This window comes from Octodon degus, unplaced genomic scaffold (assembly GCF_000260255.1).
Source record: "Octodon degus isolate 3935 unplaced genomic scaffold, OctDeg1.0 scaffold00020, whole genome shotgun sequence".
NCBI lineage: Eukaryota > Metazoa > Chordata > Mammalia > Rodentia > Octodontidae > Octodon > Octodon degus.
In genome coordinates this window covers 64,251-87,774 of record NW_004524596.1, presented here as the reverse complement: position 1 = coordinate 87,774, position 23,524 = coordinate 64,251, and the positions used below count along the sequence as shown (strand labels likewise).

Sequence of the window (23,524 nt, the reverse complement as noted above, 5' to 3'; positions counted from 1 at the left end):
TGGTTTGGTTTTGTATGCCTCCCAGCAGATAGCTGTTTCTGTATTCTCATAGCTGTGTAGTGTAGTTTTTTCCTTTTGTATGATACATCTTTTATTTTTTTACTGAAGAGCAAAATTTTAATTTGTATGACTTTAGTTATTTTTTAATAGGTGAGTTCTACTTTTAGTTTCATACTTAGAAATTTTACTTTTCCACTTCTAAATTTTCCACTTCGAAGTTTGCAATTTTTTAATTAATAGTCCCTATTTGTGTTATGTTATATATTTACTTCTTGAGATATTTTTTGGTATCAAAAATCAAACTCTCAACCTTGTACTTGCCAAGGAGGCACTATGCTGCTGAGCTATATCCCCAGCACATTATATTTACTTTTTTATGAATAGGGTAAGTTCATATCTATCTCTATCTCTATCTCTATCTCTGTCTCTGTCTCTGTCTCTGTCTCTGTCTCTGTCTCTGTCTGTCTCTCTGTCTGTCTATCTATCTATCTATCTATCTATCTATCTATCTATCTATCTATCTGAAAATTTTTCCACTAAATCCAAGATCCAGTTTTAGTCAGGTACAGCTTGTGGTAGCTCCTGTTTTTCCCTCTTAGTATTGGTTACAGTTTGTTCGGCTTGTAAATTTTCGTTGTTGTTGAACCGCACATTTTACATACTATACTGTGTATTGTAATATCTCTGCATCCTGAATTTATTCATTTTTCCCCTGCAGAGCCTTATTCTGTATCCCAGGCTGGGACAGGATCTTTCTTGCCTCAGTTGCTTCAGTATTGGATTGGGATTTTGGTCACGTGCTACACACCAACTTCCTCTTCAGCTTCCTAGAAATTTTTTATTTTGCCTGTTTGTGTTTATACTGAGATTACAGAGACTTTACATCTTCTGCCGTGGATTTTATGTGCTTTGGGAGTCACATTCAAAGTGCTATACATTTTTATGTTTGCCTCTTTCCTTCTCTGTTGAGCTGTGTCATATCTCTCTGTGTGTGCCTGTAGGTGGAATTTTACTTTTGTTTTTGTTTTGTGGTGCTGGTGAATTTTGGGCTGGTGCTCTACCATTGATCAACACCCCTGTGCCTGGAGGCAGATTTTCTGTCAGCCCCAGGTTTATGTGGCAAGCTTGTTCTCGCTCAGATTTCCCTCTCAATACTCTCAGCTTCCCAGTTAGCTGGCATTTTGTAATGAGCTTGGGGCATTTCGGGTCTCACCTATACATATGTGCAGTCTTCTTGTAGCCAGAGTTGTGTGAATGGCTAGGCACTTTTTCAGGATTTGTAGAGAAATTATCAAGTCCTTTCATAGCTGTCCTGTTTTTAGGATCTCCCTGTTTAATTTCTACCTATTCAGATTTATGTCTTGCTCCAATGGCTGCAGGCTTAATGAGCTGCGTATTTTCCTATTTTCTGTTTGCTATGAGTGTCCTTTCCTGTATTCCACATTAAAGCCTTCCCCTTTTGGCAGTGAATCTGTTGGTTTTTAATCACTTTGATGGAACTTCTGTATTTGGGGAGCTGGAGTAGTTGATGAAGCTGTTCCCTGGTAAGATGCTGCATTTGTACCATTCTTATCAAGAAATTGCGTTGTTTGACATACTAAAGTCTTGTTTCTTTCCTTTGATTGCATTAAGAGCACAAAAATAGTTTTTAATGGTTTTATGCAGCTTTATATTTGTTTTCTGAGGGCAGATTTTGTATTTCCCTGGGAACAGAATTTCCCTAGGAGTATGGGATTTCGGTTCCAAATGTTTTTTTCTCCAATTCATGCTTTGTGAGGATAGAGAATGAGTAAGTTTTTTTTTTTTTAAAATAAGATGACAAAAGGTGTTGATTTAAGACTTTTATCGCTGTGTATAGACAGATGTGCAAGTGCATACTGAGGTTAATTAAAGGCTTTGGTGGCTCTTGTGGAGAGTGGATTTTTTGTGTGTCTTTAGAGTAAGTTGCTGTTGTTGATGTTTTTGATGACTTAAGTCAGCGTAAGTATAGTGTTCTTCACTTACAGCAATTTCCTAAAACAGATGTTTTAAGTGTGATTACTGTACAGCTAAAAAAATACTTTCTCAGTTTAGCCCTGAGAAGCTTGTGTCTGGTAGGGATGATACTTGAGCCCATTCCTTCTGGCTTCCTTTTGTTCTTTACGCTCTATATAACTGTTTCCCTACCATATCATAATTAGTAGCAGATTCTTTGATGATCTTAGTATATTTTTTTAGGTGATTCTTGAGGTTAGACTAATTTCATGACAGTCTTCCCGAATTTTTTTTTACTTCTTTTAATGGGTAATAACCCTTAAGTAAATGAGAAGTTCTGTTTGTTAAAGGCAGTTATTTAGCAAACTAGCAAGAGTCAGAGAGTGATATATCCCATGGCAGCTTCCTCTGCCAGCTAGCTTTTTTTTTTTTTTTTTTTTTTTTACTTCATAGATGCAGATTCTGCCCAAGAAGCCCCTGCATTGTAGAGGGACTGGAGATCTCTATGTTGTTTATTTCCCAGTTGACAAGGGTAAGGGTTTTTTTTTTTTAAATGGGGGAGGTGTTTGGGTGCCCTCAATTTAGCTTTATGTAGTGTAGCCAAACTTATTTTGGGACTACTTAAATTTAGTAAGAAAAATTTCTTTGATGAATTCTATTTGTCTGATATCAGTTGTCAGATTATCATATTAAAAAGCATTTTTTATAATTTTTTAAAAGCCCTATTGTGAACAAATCAGACAAAGATTCATTCTTCTAAAATTCTAAATCTAGGATTGTTCAAGATATTAATAATATAGAATTTATGTAAGTAAACCTTTGTAATAAATTTTAAAATTTTAGTTAAGCAAAGCATATCATATTCTTTATTAATTACTTTTCCTTTTCCATAAATCTACCAATGTATAGGGTAAAAAGGGACTTGTGGCTATATCACAGATATTGTGGAGGGCATGGTTTCTTACAGCTAGAAATCAGTACTTTTTTAATTCTTTGTTTACTCTGGATATCAGTGAAATTTGAGTTGTAACTTCAGCATAGCTTGCTTGCTTGCTTCCTTCTTTCCTTCCTTCCTTCCTTCCTTCCTTCCTTCCTTCCTTCCTTCCTTCCTTCCTTCTAGCTTATTTCTGATCAGTAGATAAATATGAAAGTGCAGGTGATGAATCTTATGGGAGCTAAGATTAAGTTTTGTAGGTTTTACTTGGTAGGTTATAGAACAAGTACGAGGAATGGCAACATTTATAATAAGATATGATTAAAACAGGTGAGGAAGAGTTTAGTACTTTTTAAAAATCAGAGCAACATTAGGCTGGTAATTGTAACCTGGTGGGTTTGGAGAAGAACTCAGTTCATGATAGATTTAGGGAGGAGTTTATTTTTGAGGATGTTATACGTGTAAATAACTTTGTTTACCTGAAGTAATAATTTATATTCTGTAACTTGAATAGATACTTTCAGTATTCTGTCTTCATATCTTTAAATCATCTTCTTTCAACATTTAATTTCTAGACATAAAGAATTCAACAATAATATTTTGTATATTATCATTACCACCGTTAATAAATATTCCACTTTCCAGTGTCAATACATTTGGAAAACTATTTTTATTCTTAAACATCTTAAATGACCTTTTTTTTCTTTCTTTCTTTTTTTTTTTTTTTTGTTTTTTCTTTTTCCTGTTTTCTTTAAGCCATAAGGATGAGTTTACCATTATTCCTGTACTGGTTGGAGCTCTGAGTGAGTCAAAAGAACAGGAATTCGGAAAACTCTTCAGTAAATATCTAGCGGATCCTAGTAATCTCTTTGTGGTTTCTTCTGATTTCTGCCATTGGGGTAAGTTCTAGATTTTAACATATTGTGGTAGATATTATATCTGTGTGTCATTCGAAGCTCTAATTTTCAGTTCTGTATCACTCTCCTTGGAAAGTTTTACTTTTAGCTGCAGTGAATAAAAATTTTGGTCATAAACGGTCAGATTATAGCAGTAGATTATGGATGCATTTCCAAAGGCGACTGGTATAATTGGATTCACATTGTGAGGGCATCCTTGCTTTACTTACAATAGTGCAAGTTAAGACCTTTGAATCCCATTTCCACCTGTGTATGTATGGTAGATTCTCTGAAGTTTTAGAGGGTAAAACAAGTATTCTTCTTTAGAATGTAAAAGAGCTCTGTGCACTATGCTAGTTTTTTCCAGATTTCTTTTTTTGTAAGTAGTCTTTCTTTTGGTGCTTAGTTTTGGCTCACAGTTGTCCTCATCTTAAAGCTATCTGCATTAGCAATATGGTCTTTCTTGGAAATGCTTTATAATGGTAAAGACTATTAAGTGATTTTTATGATTATTGTGAATTATAAGAGTAAAGAACGAGGCTGTTTCACCATGAATAGACCATAAAGGAAGTGAGACATTGTGGATTCCTCATTTAGCAAACTTTATTTTCATGTTCTTTGGATGCTGTTTGCTCTCATTTATCCATTAACTGACCCAGAATAGATTTCTTTCCTCTTAGGACATCTCTTTGGCTCATTTATTTACAGGTTTAAGCACACCAATATCTATTCATTTATCAGCTGTTACTCTAATTATAAGAAAATATAAAGCATAACACTCTTACTTTTTAAGGTACAGTGCTAGAAGCCCAGAGAAACATACTTTGTAAGATATGGGAAACCCTGACTTTTCCATGTTTTAATCTTTGATTGCCAGAATTGATTCAGCATGTATCTGACTTGGTTAGGTCTTTTCTTGCACTCTTCTCTGAATAGTCTTCTTAAAAGTTCAGAACTATTTTTCATGATGGTACAGATTGTGTGTGTGTGTGTGTGTGTGTTTGTGTGCGTGTGTGTGTGACACTATTTCTTAGCAAGGGATAATTTTCTAATTAGAGGGTATTTGAAAATGACTGGAAACATTTTTCTCATCACAACTGGCATGAGGCTTAGGGGGTGGTGATGCTACTGGTATCAAATAAGTAGAGTCCAGCTGCTAAGTAAATGTAGTATAATGTACAGAAAAAAATCTACCTCCTACCTCCCAGTGAAAGAAATACCTAGCTCCAAATATCAATAGTGCTGACTTTGGGAGACCCAGATGTAGGGTTTGCAAGTAAGCTTCCTTGTGAAACTCCCATAGAAGTTGTCAGGATTTCTAACTGATTCTGTTGGCTAATTGGTAGTACTGCATTTGGCAGAAGGTGATTTTTTAAAAAAATAAATATAAATATATTACATCTGAGGGCCCAGGTAAAAAATTTCTTTCTTGGGAATTTAGAAATGTAGTAATAGTCTTGAAAACAAATTACCAAATACCATTACTTATACCACTTTTCTTAGGATTATAAGTTTGTGTTGGTAGCAAGGCATATTGATGTATTGGGCTTTGTTTTTGCTTATGATTTTTTTGAGACATGGTCTCACTATATAGTTCAGGCTGGCTTCAAACTCATGGTAATCCTTTTGCCTACCCTCTCAACACCCAAGTGATAGGATTATAGATGTGCACCACCACACCCAGCTGGAAATCAAAATTTTTGAAGCAAATGCCATATTGGTTTTCATTTTGAAGGCTTTTATGAATGACTGCATTTAAAAAATCAGTTCCCCTGATACAGTTTTTTAGAATCTGAGCTCTTTCGTTAGGTGGGCAATGTGTAAAAACTGCAACATAAAGCTATATTAAACATCAGGAAATATTTTAATACTATTTTATGTGGAAACACTCTTTTGTACCATATTAAAGAATTTTAAAACCCTAGTCCACTCTTCTATGTAACTACAATTATTGAGAGAGAGAATTAAAATTCTGTTACATTCTACATAGATTTTCAGAAATCCACTTAGGCTATTTTGTTTCCAGATTTCTTAAAAAATTTTGATATTTAAATTGCAAGATAAGGTTTCTAGGTGATAACTTTTTGATAAACAATAACTATGAAAATTGTCTAGAAATTAAAACATTTAAATTTGCATTGGTGGTTAAGTAACAGAGCTTTGCCAAGTGTTTAGTTTTCAGAAGCATTGTCCCTAACAGTACTCATTTATTGTTTTACTTTGTACATATGCAAAACACTGTGCTAATTTTTTCTCAGAATTTTTGACGTTGTGTGGGGGTTAGTGAGAGGTGTAACATGGATAATATTCCACAGTTGCTAGTGTCCTTGCTTCATTGCTACCATAGTAAATATTCTTGTACAGTAAGGTGCTTATTGAAGTTAATATGAATCCTTGGCTAGCTATGGGTCAAGCTGTCTTAGGAATTAAGTTTTATGTTTCACAAATGTATGCTATAATAGTATTTGTTATCCTAAATTAGTGTGCTATATTACTGCTTCAAAAATTTAGTTGCTTCTCTTGAAGAACATACTCAGTGATGTTGTTTTCTGTTTTTTAGTTACTGTACAAGTTGGTTTTTTAAATTATGTGAAAACCATAAACTAAATTCTAAAATATTTCACAGGAATGATTCATTTCCTCCAGTATAGAGATATTATAAGGCTCACTGAATTAGGCTTTTTTTTTGAGTTAGGCGTTTAACACATTGCAATTGCCAATAGCTGATTTTTGAAGAAAAAAACTAATTATTTGATGTTTTACTCTGACATATAGTGAGTTTGTTTTAATTTAGCAGCATTATATTAGACTAGTTTACAGTGACTGCAGTTTTCATTTCTAGTTATTCTCTTTATATAGTTAGTGCACCTTTGCAAAAATAGAGTGAAAACTTAGCAGTGGAGATCTAACATGTAAACTGAAAATACTTTCCCTTGTTGATCTTACTTGGTAGCCAGTATCCACTATAAAGATGACTTATATGTCTTTTTGTGTTTTTATATTGACTTTTATATATATATATTTTACTTTATAGTTATTTGCTTTTCAGACCTCATTTAGATTTTATTTAGATTTAAAAAGAGATATTGTAAGATAAAAGGATTAAGTATAACACTAAAATACTGTTTACTTTTTGAGTTAGACCAAGGCAAAGTAGACAAGAAACCTGGATTGTCTTATTCCTTCTTTTTTTTTAAATCCTATCATTTAAGCTCCCCTGAGTGAAATCATACATTTCCTGCCTTTTATCTCATGATCAGTCTTTATGTATTTTAGGGAAGGGTCTATAGGGTGTTCAGGGTCTCACTGCTAGATGGACTCGTAGTGATCCATCTGCTTACAGCCTTGCAAGAGCTGGGATTACAGGCGTGCACTACGCCCAGGCTCAGTGCGCCCTGGGGGCCGGCATGGCAGGCCTGGGATGGAACTGCCAGTGGCAGCTGCGCCTGCTTGCAGCCTTATGGTCAGTCTTCTATAAAAACGCATTCCTCAGGACCAGAGGATGATGTGTTTCATGCTAGTGATCCTACTTCCTTTCTCCTGTACTGCTAATAAGAGTTACTGGAGTAAGTGAATGACATTTGCTGTCCTTGCCAAGTTCTTTTTTGTTTATTTTTTGAGATAAGGTCTTGCTATGTAGTCCAGAGTGGCCTTAAACTCACCATGTAACCTTTGCTGGCCTTGAACTCACAGTGATGCTCCTGCCTCAGCCTTCTGAGTGCTGGGATTACAGGAATGCGCCACGATGCCCAGTGCCTTACCAACGAGTTTATCCTTTAGAATTTTTGGGAACTAGTTCAATTTTACTAATTATTAAAATTTTCATCCTCTTTTGAGAGGTGGGGTGGAATGGTAGTACTGGCAATTGAACTCAGGGCTTTTACTGTGGGCTATATATATCCTCAGCCATATTGTATTTAATTTTGAGATAGTTTGTAAGTGAATTGTCCAGTCTGGGCTTGAATTTGTTATCTCCTGCCTCCGCTCAGAGTTCTGGATTATAGGGGTGAGCTGTTAGGCTCTGCTTTTATATGTATTGCTAATATTTATGTTTTCCTTTTCTGAAATGTTTCTTCTCTCTCTTTTTTTTTTTTCTTCGTGTATTTTAGGGAAGGGTGTACAGGGTGTTCAGGGTCTCACTACTAGATCAGACTCATAGTGATCTCCCTCTTTACAGCCTCCCAAGAGCTGGGATTACAGGCACGTGCCACCACGCCCAGTCTCAATTGCTATCTCAGTGTGCCACAGGAGTGGGGCTGGCACAGCAGGCCCAGGAATCAAACCCCTGGCTCCTGCGCATGCTTGTAGGCGCTTTAATCTGCTGAACTATTTGGCCGGCCCTTGAAATACTTCCAAATTTAGATTATTGACAGTTTTTATTTACATGAGTTTGAGTTAACTTTTATTGTTTGTTTGTTTCTTTCTTTTTCATTTATGTATTTGGTACAGGGTCTTGATGTGCAGCTCAGACTCCTAGTGATCCTGCTGTTTTTGGCCTCCCTATCGCTTGGATTAGAGGCATGTGCCACCACGCCTGGACTCCATGGCAGGCCCAGTATACCCAGGGGCAGGGCCAGTGCGGCATGCAGGACCAGGGATTGAACCCTAACCCCGGTGTTTACCAAAGCAGGCACTTAGTCTGCTGAGCTGTCTTGCCTGCCCTTTAATTAACTTTTGATGAGTCTCAAAGTGAAATTGGGTCTAAAAGAAATTGATTCTTTAAAACTGGCATCATGCTTTTATTTGATTTGCTTTTTATGAAGATTTTCATTCTATAAACCTGATAAATGTTTGTATACAAATTTGCTGAAGTGACAGCAATTTTGGATTATTTAGGTTTATATAATTGTACAAATATGTGTCACTTATCATATGTATCTAGATATATACACAGGTTTTTCTAAATATATATTATTCAGTATATATTCATGATTATTCATATTCTTCCAGTTATTCTTGGGGGTGCATGTTTGCTACTTTTCTCCTAAATATTTAAATTGAGGGCTAGGGAGATAGCTCAGTAGAATATGCACTTGGCCTGGCAGGCACAAGGTCCTGAGTTCAAACCCTGGTACTGCGAAAAATAAAAAAAAAATAAACTGATATGAATATAAATTAGCAAATTAATAAGATAGATCGCATCTGGGCTGGCGAGATATCTCAGTGGTTTAAAGCACCTGCTTAGGGATGTACCAGCCCCACCCCCAGTGTGGGCTGTGCTGGCCACGCAAAAATTAAATTTTATATCTGTATCTTATCCAAACCTTCATGTTTATCTTCTTGAATATTTGTATATATTGATTTCACGAGTTCAGGTTTTTGATATTTGGAGGATTGAGATAGGGCTAAAATTTTTACATTGTAACTAAGACTTCAGAATGAAAGGACCGTAGATAGCATTTAGCTTTCAAAAATGATTACTTTTAGCTAGGTGTGGTGGTGCATGCCTGTAATTTCAACACTCTGGAGGCTGAGGCAGGAAATTGCTGAAAGTTCAAGGCCAGCTTGAAATATATAACATCCTGTGTCAAAAAAAGAAAAAAAATTACCTTAATTTGATGTTTCTTAGGTAATATTTCCTTTGTGAAATACATTTTCCTTTTGTTGTCATTCATTTCTAAATGTCCTTAGTTTGGGGCCATATTATGGAATTGCCTAATCTCTCTCAAAGAGTTTTGTGAGGCTTACCTGTAAATAATGAAAATGGCTTAACAAGTAACTGAAGTGAATAAGTAAATATTCAGTGCAATTTTTATTGGACTTCACATCTGAAAGTCTGTCTTATCTTTTGGGGGCTTTAGAAATAGGTAACTTTCCAACGTCATTGTTTGTGCAGTCTAGTGCGTAGCTTAATATTGAAGTATTTTGTAATTTTTTACTTTTTGTTTCAAAGGTAGTTAAAAGGTAGTGTTGGTTCTCGTACCATTCATTGTTGTCTGTCCTCATTAGTTGATTGTTGTGTGTTAAATAGACATCCCTGGAGCTTACTCTCCACACTCTGTGAATCCACTCATTAATCACCAGTCACCTTTGGAGATGGGAAAATTACTTACCTGTATTTCTTTTTCTCAGAAAGCGTGCTCTGGAATGGATTCACAAATGAGCTACCCTCCTTCCCTCAAAGAGTAAGGTTTCTGCTTTACAGGATTTTTTCTTGGGTTATTTTTCCTCTCATCTTTTGAATTTGAAAAGAACTGAGGGAAGGCACCTGAAGAAACTACTGACATACTCACTAGGGGAGTTCCAAAGCTTGTGCTGCCCCTAGGGGCAGTGTCAATGGCTCTTAAAGCTAGAAAGCTCATACTTGGAGTTGAAACAGGGGCTCAAAGAATCCATTTTCCCAGTGTACCTTCTGAAAGGATAAGTTTCAGGTAAGTAATTTTCTCTTACTATGTGATATGTTCTATTCATACTTATAAAAGTACCCAAGTCCAGTTCTCCAGGTACAGAAGCAACTAACTGTATTTACTCACAGTTTAGATTTGTAATTTTTTTTTAAGGTCAGAAATATACAATCTTGTGGAATAAAATATGTTTGCTTTGATATACATGAAAGCATAATTTATTTTAAATGAATCATAATTAGAGTTGTATTGAGATCAGTGTATTATGCTAGTGCTGGCATTTCCTTCATTAATGAATAAATATTCAGAAACATTTTTAATATAAAATAAAAAATCTCTTGAACTCAGTTTCTAAGCAGTAGTTGACTGAGGTTGTCTGCACAAGCATGTGCACTTTCTTAATAAACCTGTCTGCAGGCTAAGTAAGATGATGGCAACTATTTTTGTACCTAAAATTAGATGCAATATCTCAGAATGTGTTAAGTATTTGTAAATTTTTTTTTAATGTTAAGAGACAGTATGAGATATAAGTAAAATATTTAGTGTAGTAGCTATATGTAATATGGCTTTGACTTAGTTCATATATTCTTTAGAGCTATTGAAATAGTTATGCTCAGTTTTTAGCTACTAAATGTGCGGTGATTATAAAAACAAAAAGAATAGCAAAAGGGCCTGCAAGATAGCTCAGCATACTAAAGCGCCTGCGTAGGCAAGTGCAGGGACCAGGGTTTGATTCCCGGACCTGCATGCTGCGCTGGCCCTGCCACTGGGCATGCTGAGCCGGCAGCTGAGATGGGCATAGTGGTGCATGCCTGTAATACCAGGGCTGGGGAGGCTGAAAAGAGGAGGATCACTAGGAGTCTGAGCTGCGTAGTGAGACCCTGTATCAAATACATAAGTGGGGGGAAAAAGAATAGCAAAATACAGTAAACATTTGCTCAAATTAGTTTCCTATGTATTTTGTCATTCTCATTAAGTCAGTATTTCAGAAACCTCAGACATTCTGAGTATTTTTTCTCAGAAATTATTTTTAAGTGAAAGTTGCATATAACCAGGGTAGCACTTTAAAATGTTAATTTTTTCACTTACTATGCATGCAGTGTTGCCATTTGAAATAGCAGCTCTGAATTAGGAAGTAAGGGGAAAACACTTTTGAGTAGCAAACAACTGTCACAAATTATATGCATTTTTCTTTGTACCTGGAAATAGCAGTTTTCAGGTAGAAAAATTGTGTTCTAGTTAAAAGGCTTATTGACAGTAGCTAAAACTAATAGCTATTTCCACAAGCTGGGAAAAAGAGAATGTATTAGTTTAAACCTTAGTCAGGAAATGTTTTTCTTCACTTGGTTTCCTCTAAGGTTATGGTTCTTTCTAAAGTGACAATAAATCAGAATGTCTTGCCTAAGATAATCATAATCATTTAATTGTTAGTTTGTTTCATAAAAGATATTGAGCAGCTTTATTAAAGAAAACCTCTGAGACAGAAGTAAAAATTTAGCACCAATGAATCAAGTCAGTTAAGTTAGCGTGACTAAACTTCAGATTTGGCTTTGAGTGGTCTTCTGATAACCACCTCGTGTGTGGGAAAAATAGGATTAATTTTGTAGTTTTTAATATGAAGTAATTCCTATTTGTATAGTACACTTCAAAGAAAAATAAAGCTATACCTAACTTTCAAGTATGAACGAAGTATCTGTTGGATTTTTGACTATAGCAGCATTTGAGTGACAAATGATCAGTTCCTTTTAAGAATTCTTTCAGGGGGCCAGGGAGATGGCTCAGTAGGATAAGCACTTGACTGGCAAATGCAAGGATCTGAGTTCAATCCCTGGTTCTGAAAAAAAAAAAAAACAAAAAAACAACAACAAAAAAAAAACCTTTCCGTTCAGAGATTGTAGGACGTCATATAAGTATGATAAGATTCAGTAATCTTTATTGTTACATTCAAAAAGCAGGAATTTTTTCACAGACTGTTGCTCAGATATAGGATATACTCAGTTAAAAGAGAATATTGATTTTAATAATGTCTCTTGTGAAATTAACTGCTACATTGAACAGTTATGTATATTAGCATGAATATGTGAAAATTAAGGAAATATAGTATGTTTTAGGAAGGTAAATATTAAAGATGATTAATAACAAATGAATAAATGTTACATTTTATGATGTGTGTTTTTTAAAAAGACATCATAGAGTTTTGAAAATTACAGTTATCCAGTTAAAGAAACTCAGTTTTTCAGAAGTGAGGATAAAAATCTACTAATAGTACTTCAAACATAATCATAAGACAGGGTGTCTACATGATATTTCTAATGCCATTATAAAATTCATTTTGATGTATCAAGGTAGAAGAAATAAAAAAAAAATGAATTGCTCCCATCCAAGTACTAACCAGGCCTGACCCTGCTTAGCTTCTAAGGTCAGATGAGAACAGGCGCGTCCAGGGTGTTATGGCCGTAGACAAAAAGGGAATTACTGAAAGGTAGATTTAGGTGTGTCTATAATTAACTACGTTATAGTTAATTAAACTATAATTAGTTATATTATTAATTAGATTTTCATAGAGTAGGAAACAATTTATTCTCTGAACCTTTGTTTTCTGTCTCTTAAGTTTCTTTCATTTTACCTTCTCTTTCCTTTGGAAAACAGCTAAACATTCTGTGCTTGTAGTCTTACTGAGATTTTATGTCAGGGTAGGACTATTTATTATGTCCATCATTTTATATATCTTGTTTAAAGCCCTTGGATTTATCCTTTTTCACCTAGTGCAAAATTGAGGTAATTTTTTTTTTAATTGAGGCCGTAAAACTCACATAAGCTACGGGTATTGCTCACCTACATGTTACCCCCCTCCCCCGCAATAGAGATCAGATCTTTGCATTTGAACAGTAGGAGCTAAACGTTTCCTTGATTTGTTACACTGAGATAGTTTCTTAAGTTAAATTTTCTTAAATTATATTTTTTGGGTTTGTTTTCCGTGCTAGACTGATACAATGTTTAACAATGCTTCTAACTATTAAGGTGTGTGTTTCCTTAATCTTGTATTACTGATGACTTTAAGGTTCCTACAACTTGAGTAAGTTTTTAACATTGTAAATCATTGGTGATATTATTCTCTATTAGCTTCCCAAATATGCCTTTTATTTTTATGTATGAGGGCTATTGGGAATGACTTTCTCAGAGGCTTAAGCTGTGCTTTTGCCTTCCATGAGAACTGAAATTTATTTGGTAAGCGCCTGCTTTCTTTTTAGCTTCTAATTTTTCCCTATTTTATTTTGTACATGATATTTGTTTCAAGGTCAAAGGTTCCGTTACAGTTACTATGATGAATCCCAGGGGGAGATTTATAGATCCATTGAACATCTAGATAAAATGGTAAGTCTTTCAGGTGTGGGGTTTTAATGCTGTAAGACTTTTTAAAAATTTCAGATTAGTGATTCAAAATTTTATGTTAAAATATACATAGACTAACAGTTCTTGCCCTATTTTTAATTAAAAATATAAAATGCATTGTGTCCTCACATGAATATTGCCTGTAAGAATGATCCCTGTTTTAGCAGAAATTTCCTTCATCATGATTTCATTTGACTAATGAGAATACCAAAGAGTAATTAGATACAGATTTTGATTTCTTTTTGGAGAAGTGTCTTAGCTTTAGAAACAGCAGAATCCTAATGCTATTATTTATTGTTAAGTTGTAACCATAGTGTGTCATGGGATACCTAGACTATAATTTGCTCGATGGCTACCCAAAATAACTTAATTTTGACTCTTTCTGAGTTTTGTTGTTTCTTACAACTTATTAAATTTCCTAAATAACTTAGTATATTTTTGAGTTTGGTTTGGTAGTAGACCTATTTTTTTTTTTAATAATCCTGAAGATTTTATGAACTAGTGACAGAAAATGCATGGAGATGTGCAGTACAAGTAACTTTTGGTTGAAAGTCTGTGGTTTTTTTTAGTGTATTTAGTACAGGGTCTACAGGGTCTCACTACACAGATTGGACTCCAGTGATCCTCCTGTTTTCAGCCTCCCAAGCACGGGGATTACAGGTGCGCTACCATGCCCAGGTCTCAATCACCTGCTCAGCACACTCTGGGGGCAGGGCCAGCACAGCAAAGACTTTATTTTTTCAGTTACCACTTTTTTCCTTTGGACTTCTAGTGTACATAAAATTTAGTAATTTAAATCTTGTTTGCCACACAAAAGGAATTTATATGAATACTTTCTTTTAAAATTTAGAACATTTCAGACATGTTAAGAATTACATTTTTTTCTTCACTTTTTTTTAGAATTTCTCAAAATGTATTTAGTGAGATTAATTTTAAACATAATTAGAATCAGTATATTTCTATAAAATCTATAAATCAAATTGTTATAGATCAAATTGTATCTTTTTATTTTTATTTCTCACTGATTCTAAACATATTAAGACTTACAGCCTTTGTGTTAAGAGAGAATTAAAATAAGCAAAGTTACTTTTAGAAATGCAAAGAAATTTTCTCTTTTTTAATGTTCTTTGCTTTTCCTGTAAATTCTTTATCATTTTGTTTTTTTTAATCATTTGGATTTTACCTAAGTAGAAGTTTGTTAAACTATAGAATTTAAAATGTAATTATATTGTCATCTAACCTAGGGGTATAGTAGACATTGAGCCTACTTTTACTTTTTCTTAAAGTACTATCATTGTTTTTTATTTTAAGTTTTTAAAATCATACAAATATTTTTGGAATCAACTCATAAACAGTATTAAATATAGTGGGACTTAACCAGGCATGGTGGTACATCCCAGCATTTGGGAGGCTGAGGCAGGAAATCGCCAAGAGTTTAAGGCTAGCCTAGGTTACAAAGCAAGATGCTGTCTCAACCCCCAACTCCGGTGTAGTAGGACCATCATTAGTTTGCTGTATGACCTTCAACAGATCATTTTAGTTCTCTGGTTCTTAGCTTCTCATCTATAAGAACAGAAACAGGGCTATATAATCTCTGAATAACTTGTACAGTCCATTAATCTGTAAGTCTGTGATCTGTTCAAATCAGTTTTATGTAACATTTTAACACAAAATTATTTAGTCTACCCATACCTCATACTCTGAGTAACTACCTTAAAGATAACAATACTCAGTGTATTAACTATTGTTGTTCTGTTATTTCATTATGAAATTTTGTTTACTTTTTTTCTGTAAAAAAGATCAGTCTAATGTGGCTAAAATATTTTGATAATTATAGTTTTGAACTTACAAAAAGGATGTATAATATATTTTATTGAAGGTGAATATAATGAATATAGATTTTGCTATTATGGAAATTTTATTATATTTAAATTTACCTTCATTGTTACTTTAATCCAGTTGCTTAATACCCTTAAAATTTTATTTAAATTTTATTGTATTGGCTTTATGGAATTTTCATTTCAGTTGCTTAGCTTCTTTTTGACTTTTTGTTTTAGTCTTGCTCTTCTGAGGCTTAGTTTTCAGTTGTATTAGAAAACTTCTCTAATTCTATCTTGTGTTTTCTTCATAAAGCAAATGCTTACTGATTGTCCGCTAAATATCTGGTACTGCCTGAAACATTGAAGATACTGAAAAGAGAAAATGTGCTCCCTTAATTAAACCTAAGTTCACTGGTTTACAAGACTTAGGAAGAAGACCTTATGAATATAGAGATGGGAGAAATATTTAGGAGCTAAAATACAGAGAATTTTTGGTAATTGATTAGCTGCCTATGTCAAAGAAGGAAGTAATCTGCCTGATTTTTGGGTTCCATGCTATTAACTCGTAAAGTAAATGTAGAAGTACATTTCTAAGGAGAAAGCTGAGTTTAATTTTAGATACGGTTTTGGGTTGTTTAGAATTGAACTTGCTAGTCACATACATTTATGGAGTACTTGGAGTGCAGATAATGTGACTTGAGATGTGGTATAAGCATAAGAAAAAGGGGAATAAAAGGATATTGATGCCATTATCAAGAATAATGGATGGGGGAAGGGCAGGCAGGTCACAGGGACATAATTGGCATGAGTGAGGAGATAAAAGAAAGACAGTCAAAAAATTGTGTTTAGGGAAAAACAAGAAGCAATAACACAGAAAAGTGGAAGCTTTTAACAAAGAGAGGGTAAGATTTATCAAATGCTGTAATAATTAAGAACCTTTTTGTTTGGTGGTACTGGGGATTGAACTCGCACTTGACAGGAAGGCGCTTTTGCCACTGAGCTATCTCCCTGACCCCAGAACCTTTTTTTTTTTTTTAAAGACAGGGTCTCGCTGTGTAGGGCAGGCTGGCCTTGAGCTCATGTCAGTCCTCCTGCCTCTGCCTCCCAAGTGCTGGTATTATACATGTGTGCCACCACGCTTGGCATGGACCTTCTTAGAGCAGTTTGAGAAGAAGAATTTATGATTACAGTGAAGAGGTGAAGATAGATGTCAAAAATTGTTCTGGTAATTTGATTGTAATAGAGAAAAGCAATGCTTGGGTGTTTATACTATGAGACATAGGGAAACATAGTCAAAGGCAGCCTTTTTATAGGTAGAAAAATTTTAGTTGAGAATTCTGAGTAACATTGTCTCTGCTTTAGGCCTCTCTTAGATTTGACTTGCAGCTGTATCACTCTTACTTCTACTAGGCTGATTACTTCCCCGATGAATTTTATTCAGATAGGATGGAGTATCTAGGAACTGGAGTGTAACTCATGGGAAGGGTGTGTGTTTAGCACTCAGAATGCAGTGGATCCAGTCCCTAGCTCTCAAAGATGAAGAACAACCAAAGCAGCATACAAAAATAAAATAAAGTAAAATAAAATAAAACAAGAACTACCTAAGAGGAGTGTGTGTGTGTGTGTGTGTGTGTGTGTGTGTATAATATGCTGGGCTGCTAAGTGACTTAGCAAGACCTTGTCACAAATTTAAAAGGGTTGAGGATGTAGCTCAGTGTAAAGCCTTGGGTTCTGTCCCCAGAAAAAACATGTGTCGGTGTGCATATGTACTCACACACATAGGTAGTGGAATGCACCTAAGTTTTCCTTTTATTACAGTTCTGTTTATTTTGCTAGTCTAATTATAGAGAAAATAACTGAGTGGTTTTCAGTATCCAGGATTTCCAAAATAAAGTCTTTCTGGAGGTGGTTGTTAGCAAGTATGTACTGAATTTTATGAAAAGCAATACTTTCTGTCCAAACCAGTAAGAATAACTCCAGGGATGCTCTCTCAAACTCTATATGTCTTTTTTTTTTTTTTTTTTAAATCTTGGTACAGGGTCTCACTGCACAGCTCAGACTCATAGTCTCTTGTCTCAGTCTCCCCAGTGCTGGGATTACAGGTGTGTGCCGCCACATCCGGTTTTGGTGCCCTGCATGGCACACCCAGGGTTCTGGGGTCAGTGTGGCATGCGGTTCTAGGGATCGAACCTGGGTCCTTGCACTTGCCAACAGGTGCTTAGCCTGCCAAGCCTAAGCTCTGTATATCTTTTTTTTTTTGGTATGTCTTAATTATTTTTATTTTTTCTGGTGGATATTAGGAATCGAATTCAGGACCTTGTGCCTGCCAGGCAGCTGCTGTGCCACTGAGCTGTATCTTTGACCTCTTAGTTACTTTTCTCTCATTGCTGAGTACCCATCATCCAATGTTAAAGGAGAGGTTTATTTAGCTCACCATTTCTAGAGGTTTCAGACCATAATCATCTGGCTCCAAGGCAGGGTGGCTTGGCAGAGAGTAGTTCATGATGGGTAGATTGTAGCAAAGGACAAAGGGAGAGAGAGAGAAGGGACAAGCTACTTTCTGTCCCTCAGATTGGATGGAGGCTACCTGCATAGCAGGTAGCACTCACATCTTTAAATCCAGCACTGGACCATGAATCAATCACAAACTGTAGATTCAGCCACCTCTAAAAAGCCTACCTCCCTTGACTGCATGAGGCTTTGGAGGAGGACATCTAGACATAAACCATCACACCATACTACTAAGCTACTTGCTCGATATTTTCACTGAGTTTTCTTATAAACAAACCAAACATACTAACAATGGAACTGATTTTCTTCTGACAAAAACCTGTTGTACTTACACTTTTACCATTCCATTGATGGTGGCTTGAAGTTTTAGAACTTTCCTTTTTTCTTTTTTTTAATTTTAGGGAAGGGTGTTCAGGGTCTCATTACTAGATTGGACTCAGTGATCCACCTGTTTACAGCCTCCCAAGAGCTGGGATTACAGGCATGTACCACCATGCCAGTCTCAATTGCTGTCTCAGCATGCCCTGTGGGCAGGGCTGGCACAGCAGGCCTGGGAATCGAACCTTTGGCTGGCCCTAGTTTTAGACCTTTTCTTACTGTCTGTTGCCTCTTACCTTTATCCTTCATTTACTCTGCCAAGGAGAACAGTTTCCCCCATGTTCTTTGATAACACCTCATGTGTATCTAGCTTGGGGCTTTTTGGCTTTTGTACATTTTACTGTCTTAGTCACCACAAGTCTGCTTAACTCAGCCTTCCCAGTAGGGCCTCTGACCACACTGTTTACTTTTGCATCCTATGATGCACCCTTTAAGCATTTCTATTCTGCCTTTCCTGCTCCACATTTTCTTCTAATGAATAATTTAAATACTACATAATTTATTTATTACTTTTTTGCCAGTCAGGGTATTTATTTTGTTCACTAATGGCATCCAGAAGGCCTGGAATAGTGGTTGAATAAGTACCATACTGAAGAAATATACTTTTAAGGTTAAATGGCTTGATTAATAAACATAATGTTCCTACATATAGTTAAAACTTGAACACTCCACTATAACATGAAAGTGAGATAAAAGATAACTTAATATAAGCATGGTGGCACGTACCTGTAACCCCAGCACTTGTGATGGTGAGGCAGGAGAATCACCATGTTTGAAACCACCTTGAACTAGATACTGAGACCCTATCTCAAACAGTGGGTGGTGGATGGGGTGACAACTTACAGTAAATCAGTATATATTTTACAGTGCAAATACCCAGGTACAATTCTGTCACTAGACACAATAAAATAGTTAAATGCTTATTCATTGTATCATTAGTACAGCAGCAATAAACACAAACAGTATATTTGTTTTTTTCATAATTTTATTGATAAACAAATAGCAATGAGACAGTTTCAAATCAAATCACTAGGACAGTTTCAATAATTAACACACTGCATACATTCTTCTTAGTGGTTAATTGCTGTACAAGATGCGGATCTGAGATCCTATTTACAAATACCACCAGAACAAATCATTCTATTCATTAAGAGAATGTAACTATATATCTATCCTAACCACTTTGAATACACAGATACAAAATGGACATTTCATCTGTATACCCTTTTTTTGTTAAGTTCCGTTATTTGAATATTACAGGTGTGTAAACTCAGCAAAATATTCTAAAAGAGTCCAGTAGCCCATAATAGCATTGGATCTTCTGTTTAACTGGCAGTGTCAGAAATTGTTGACCTGAGTCCCTCACAGCTCAACATAACAGCATGGCTTTACTTCCTATATTTCATCTTCATACTTTTCTACTGGATGGTTAAGACCAAGGTAAAGCAGGACCTGTGCAACAAGAGTTGTAGCTTTTGGGTCTGCTAAGGTCAGTGAAATCCCCTCAGGATTTATCCTGAGATCCCGTACCTTAGATTGTAGAACCTTTGTCAGTGTCAGCCATGTGGATGAGTCACGGCCATTGCTTGGCCAATGTGCTCTCTGTGAAAGCCTGAGAAAACAGTGTATTTGTTATATGACTATTTGGCAGTGCTGGTGATTTGGTTTCCCAAAGTGGTAAACAGTTCTCAATAAACCATGTAAATATATAAGTACTGTACAGTTTTCACTAACTTTATATAATGAATCCATTCCTGAGAAATCAACTGTGTAATAGAACCACTTTTTCTGTAGGTATATCAAATGGAAGTGATGTGCAGGTAACTAGAAGCAGGTGTTTTACCTCAGTGCAAACTCAAAGTCTTATGGATGGAGAACATTTCTTTGTGTATGGAACTATTCTGTGTCAGCAGTCCCTAGAATTCTGCTGAATCCTAATAGTATCTCTTAACTGTTGTCACACACAAAAAAATTGGTGTGTAAGTTTTCAGCATAGTCCTTAAATGAAGAGTTTCTTCACTTACCTATCTTTGTCTTCTTAGTACTTTGTTATTTTATTTGGTGGCTGCTTCTTCCTTCTTCAGTTATAAGCTTCATGAGAACGTTAATTAGTCTGTTTTATATCACAGTGCTTGTCAGTAAGGTCTCCTTGCATTCAGGCACATCCCTGTCCCCCACCTGTTAGATGATTCAGGTGAGAAATGGCAATTTACTTAGTGACATAGTAATAATGACAAGAGGAATGAAACTGGATACATTCTGTATATTATGGAAACATTTGTTGGTAGGACTTGGAGATAGAATGTGTTGTACTGAAGGATGTGTTGAAGATGATTCCTAGATTTCAACTAGCTTATGCTGCTCGTTAGGTGGTTCTGTTGACTTATGTCAGAAGCATAAGAGAGGGCCACTTTTTTTTTTTTTTTTTTGGCAGAACCAGGGATTGAACTCAGGCTCTTGTGTTTGCCAGGGAAACACTTATTCTACTGAGCCATAGCCCCATCCCCTTTTTTAAATTTTTGAGACAAGGTCTTACTCTGTAGTTAAGGCAAATCTTCAACTTACTATGTAGCCCAGGCTGGGCTCCAGTTCATGGCGGTCCTCCTGCCTTCCTGCCTCAGTCTCCAGAGTGCTGGGATTACAGGTGTGCATCACCACACCTGGATAGGACCAAATTTTCTGAGGAACAGGGTGATCATAAATTCTCTTAGGGATACTTTGTTTGCTGTTTCCATTATGACACCCAAGTAGAGAAATAATCAAATCAGGCTTTTTAATTTTTCGTTTTTAAAAAAAATGTATTTAGTACAGGGTCTCATGACATAGATTGGACTTGTAGTGATTCTTCTGTTTTTAGCCTCCCAAGCTGTGGGATTACAGGTATGTGCCACCATGCCATCTCAATTGTCATCTCAGCACGCCCTGGGGCAGGGCTGGCATGGCACATCCAGCTGTAGTGCTCTGCCTAAGCAGGCATTTTAGTCCACTGAAGTATCTGCCTCCCCCCTGCCGCCATTTTGTTATTTTTGAATTTTTGTAGCCTGAAGCATGGATGAAATGGCAGTAAACAAGCAAACTTGGCCTATGTCATAGAACTTTTATTTTGACAGGAAGAAATACACTATTTTTCAAAGGATAAGAAAAAAGCATATATTGTAGTTTTCCCTGAGCTATAGGAGATGTTTCAGGAGCCCTAGTGGTTGCCTGAAATGTAGATAGTATCAAACCCAATATGTTAATGTTTCTATTTGTACATGCCTGTGGTAAAGTTTAATTTATAAATTGAGCACAGTAAGAATTAAAACTTATTTATATAATTTATAATTTAATATATTCTGACTGTCATTAAGAGGTGAAAGTTTCAGGTAGTGACGTCTCATACAGAAAATGTTAAAGGATTTTTGAAATAGTAAATGATTTGAGTGATTGAAAGAAGACTTCCCTGAGGAAGAACATTAAAGTGAGACCTGAATGATAAGGAGTACTGAGTGAGGGGCATAAGGAAGAACATTCTCGACACAAGGAGCTACAGTACCAAGGTGGGATATTCTTGCATGAGAAGAAATAAAGCCAGGACTGGGGAGAGGGCTCAGTGGCGTGAGCACCTGCCTGGCAAGCACAGGTTCTGAGTTGGATCCCCCGCACCACATGCTATGCTGACTCCAGAACCGTGGGCACACCTTGCTTGCTGCCAGGTGTGGTCGTGCACATCCGTATTCCCAGCACTGGGGAGACTGAGACAGGAGGAGCACTATGAGTCTGCACTGTGTAGCCAGACCCTATATCAACAGTCAAAAAATCCCCCCCCCCCTGCAAAAAAAACACAAGAAAGTGTTATATGAGTTTAGGGGTTAAGGTGGGAACAGGCAGTAGTGAAAGGGAAATCAGGTAATGTGGGGCTTCATAATTCAGAGTAAGAAATGTGTCTAAGTACAGGTATTGAGACGTAACATAATAATAAAGATCACTCCAGTGGTTCTGTGGAGAATGAATTCCACGGGAGGCTAGGAGTAGCAACACTGGGCCATTGGTGATATTTTAAGAGAAGAGATAGTAGCTTGTACTGAAATGGAGTTGGAAAGAAATGAATAAAGGTGATCGTTTTGGAAATAAGAGTTGGGCCAGGGAGATAGCTCAGTAGAATAAGCTCTGCCTGGCAAGGACAAGGCGCTGAGTTCAATCCCTGTTACTGAAAAAAAAAAAAAAAAAAAAAAAAGATAAGAGTCAGTATCTATGCTGATAGTCATCTGTATTGATTTGGAGCTTAGCAAGAGTGAGAACTAGATGTATAAGTTTTGAAGTTGTCTGTATGTTGATGGTCATTAAAGCCAGAGAAAAGAGATGAAATTCCTTAATTAGTAATCCCCAACTCTGTCATTAGAGTTGAAATTACCTAGAGAACTTTTTGAAAATAGAGTTGTCCATTCCCACCCATGAAGATCCCTTTTTAGTACTGTATGGACAGTCTCCATGTCCTTTTCCCTAATTTATTTTTATAGGTAAATTTAAAGTGGCCTGCTATCGTCATTGACCTATTTAAATAGAGCAGTATTTCCTAATTATTTTCTCCTTCCTTGTTTCTTATTGAGCCCTTAAAAACATTTGTATACTTTCAGTCAGGTAAACCAAGCAACACCTAATTTTGCAAACATAAGAATTGGTAAGTCAGTGAAATTGATGTTTCTAGTATAACAGAGACGTTTTCCTTATAAATGGTATACCTGATGCTCAGAAGTCACTAAATATATCACCCTTCGGAATTGTGAAATTGTGGTTACATTTAAGTATAATGATCCTTTTTAGCCTGTTGTATGAATACCCACATTTACCACTTCTTTCTTCTATTTTTGTCTTGACTGGTAGTTTACATTAAGGGGACTGTGTTTGTCTTCAGTACATGGTGGGCAAGGTAGATGGACCTTAATTTCCTACCTTGAAGCAGAACAAAAACAGTGGCATGTATTCATTGGCATGACTCTTAGAACTTCTTTTGAAATTACTTGTCTTTTCTGTGTAGATTAGAAGTGTTTGTCAATTAAGTGAATAAGCATATATTGTTAAGGCCCAGTAAGCTCAGTTTGACTTTTTAGTATATATGCTGCTGAAGCAAGCACTCAGGTTGACTTTTAAGTCTGCACCTCATTTATTTTTCTTTAGATGTTCAAAATTATCAGTCCTATAGCCTTTGATATAATTTGAGAATGAATGCCAAGTATTTGTTTTATGTTAATATGTTGAATTAGCACTTAACACCTGAGTGGTTTTGTTTGTTTG

The 23,524-nt window shown here is 35.9% G+C and overlaps 1 protein-coding gene across 1 annotated transcript in view; it reads left to right on the top strand.

Moving 5' to 3' along the window:
- The window catches only part of Memo1 (mediator of cell motility 1), a 153,892-nt gene that overhangs the window by 119,796 nt on the left and 10,572 nt on the right, over positions 1-23,524 (top strand). The window contains exons 7-8 of the mRNA XM_004627710.2: positions 3,665-3,807; positions 13,447-13,523. Of these exons, the coding sequence (XP_004627767.1) occupies positions 3,665-3,807; positions 13,447-13,523 (220 nt within the window). The remainder of the gene's footprint in view (positions 1-3,664; positions 3,808-13,446; positions 13,524-23,524) is intronic.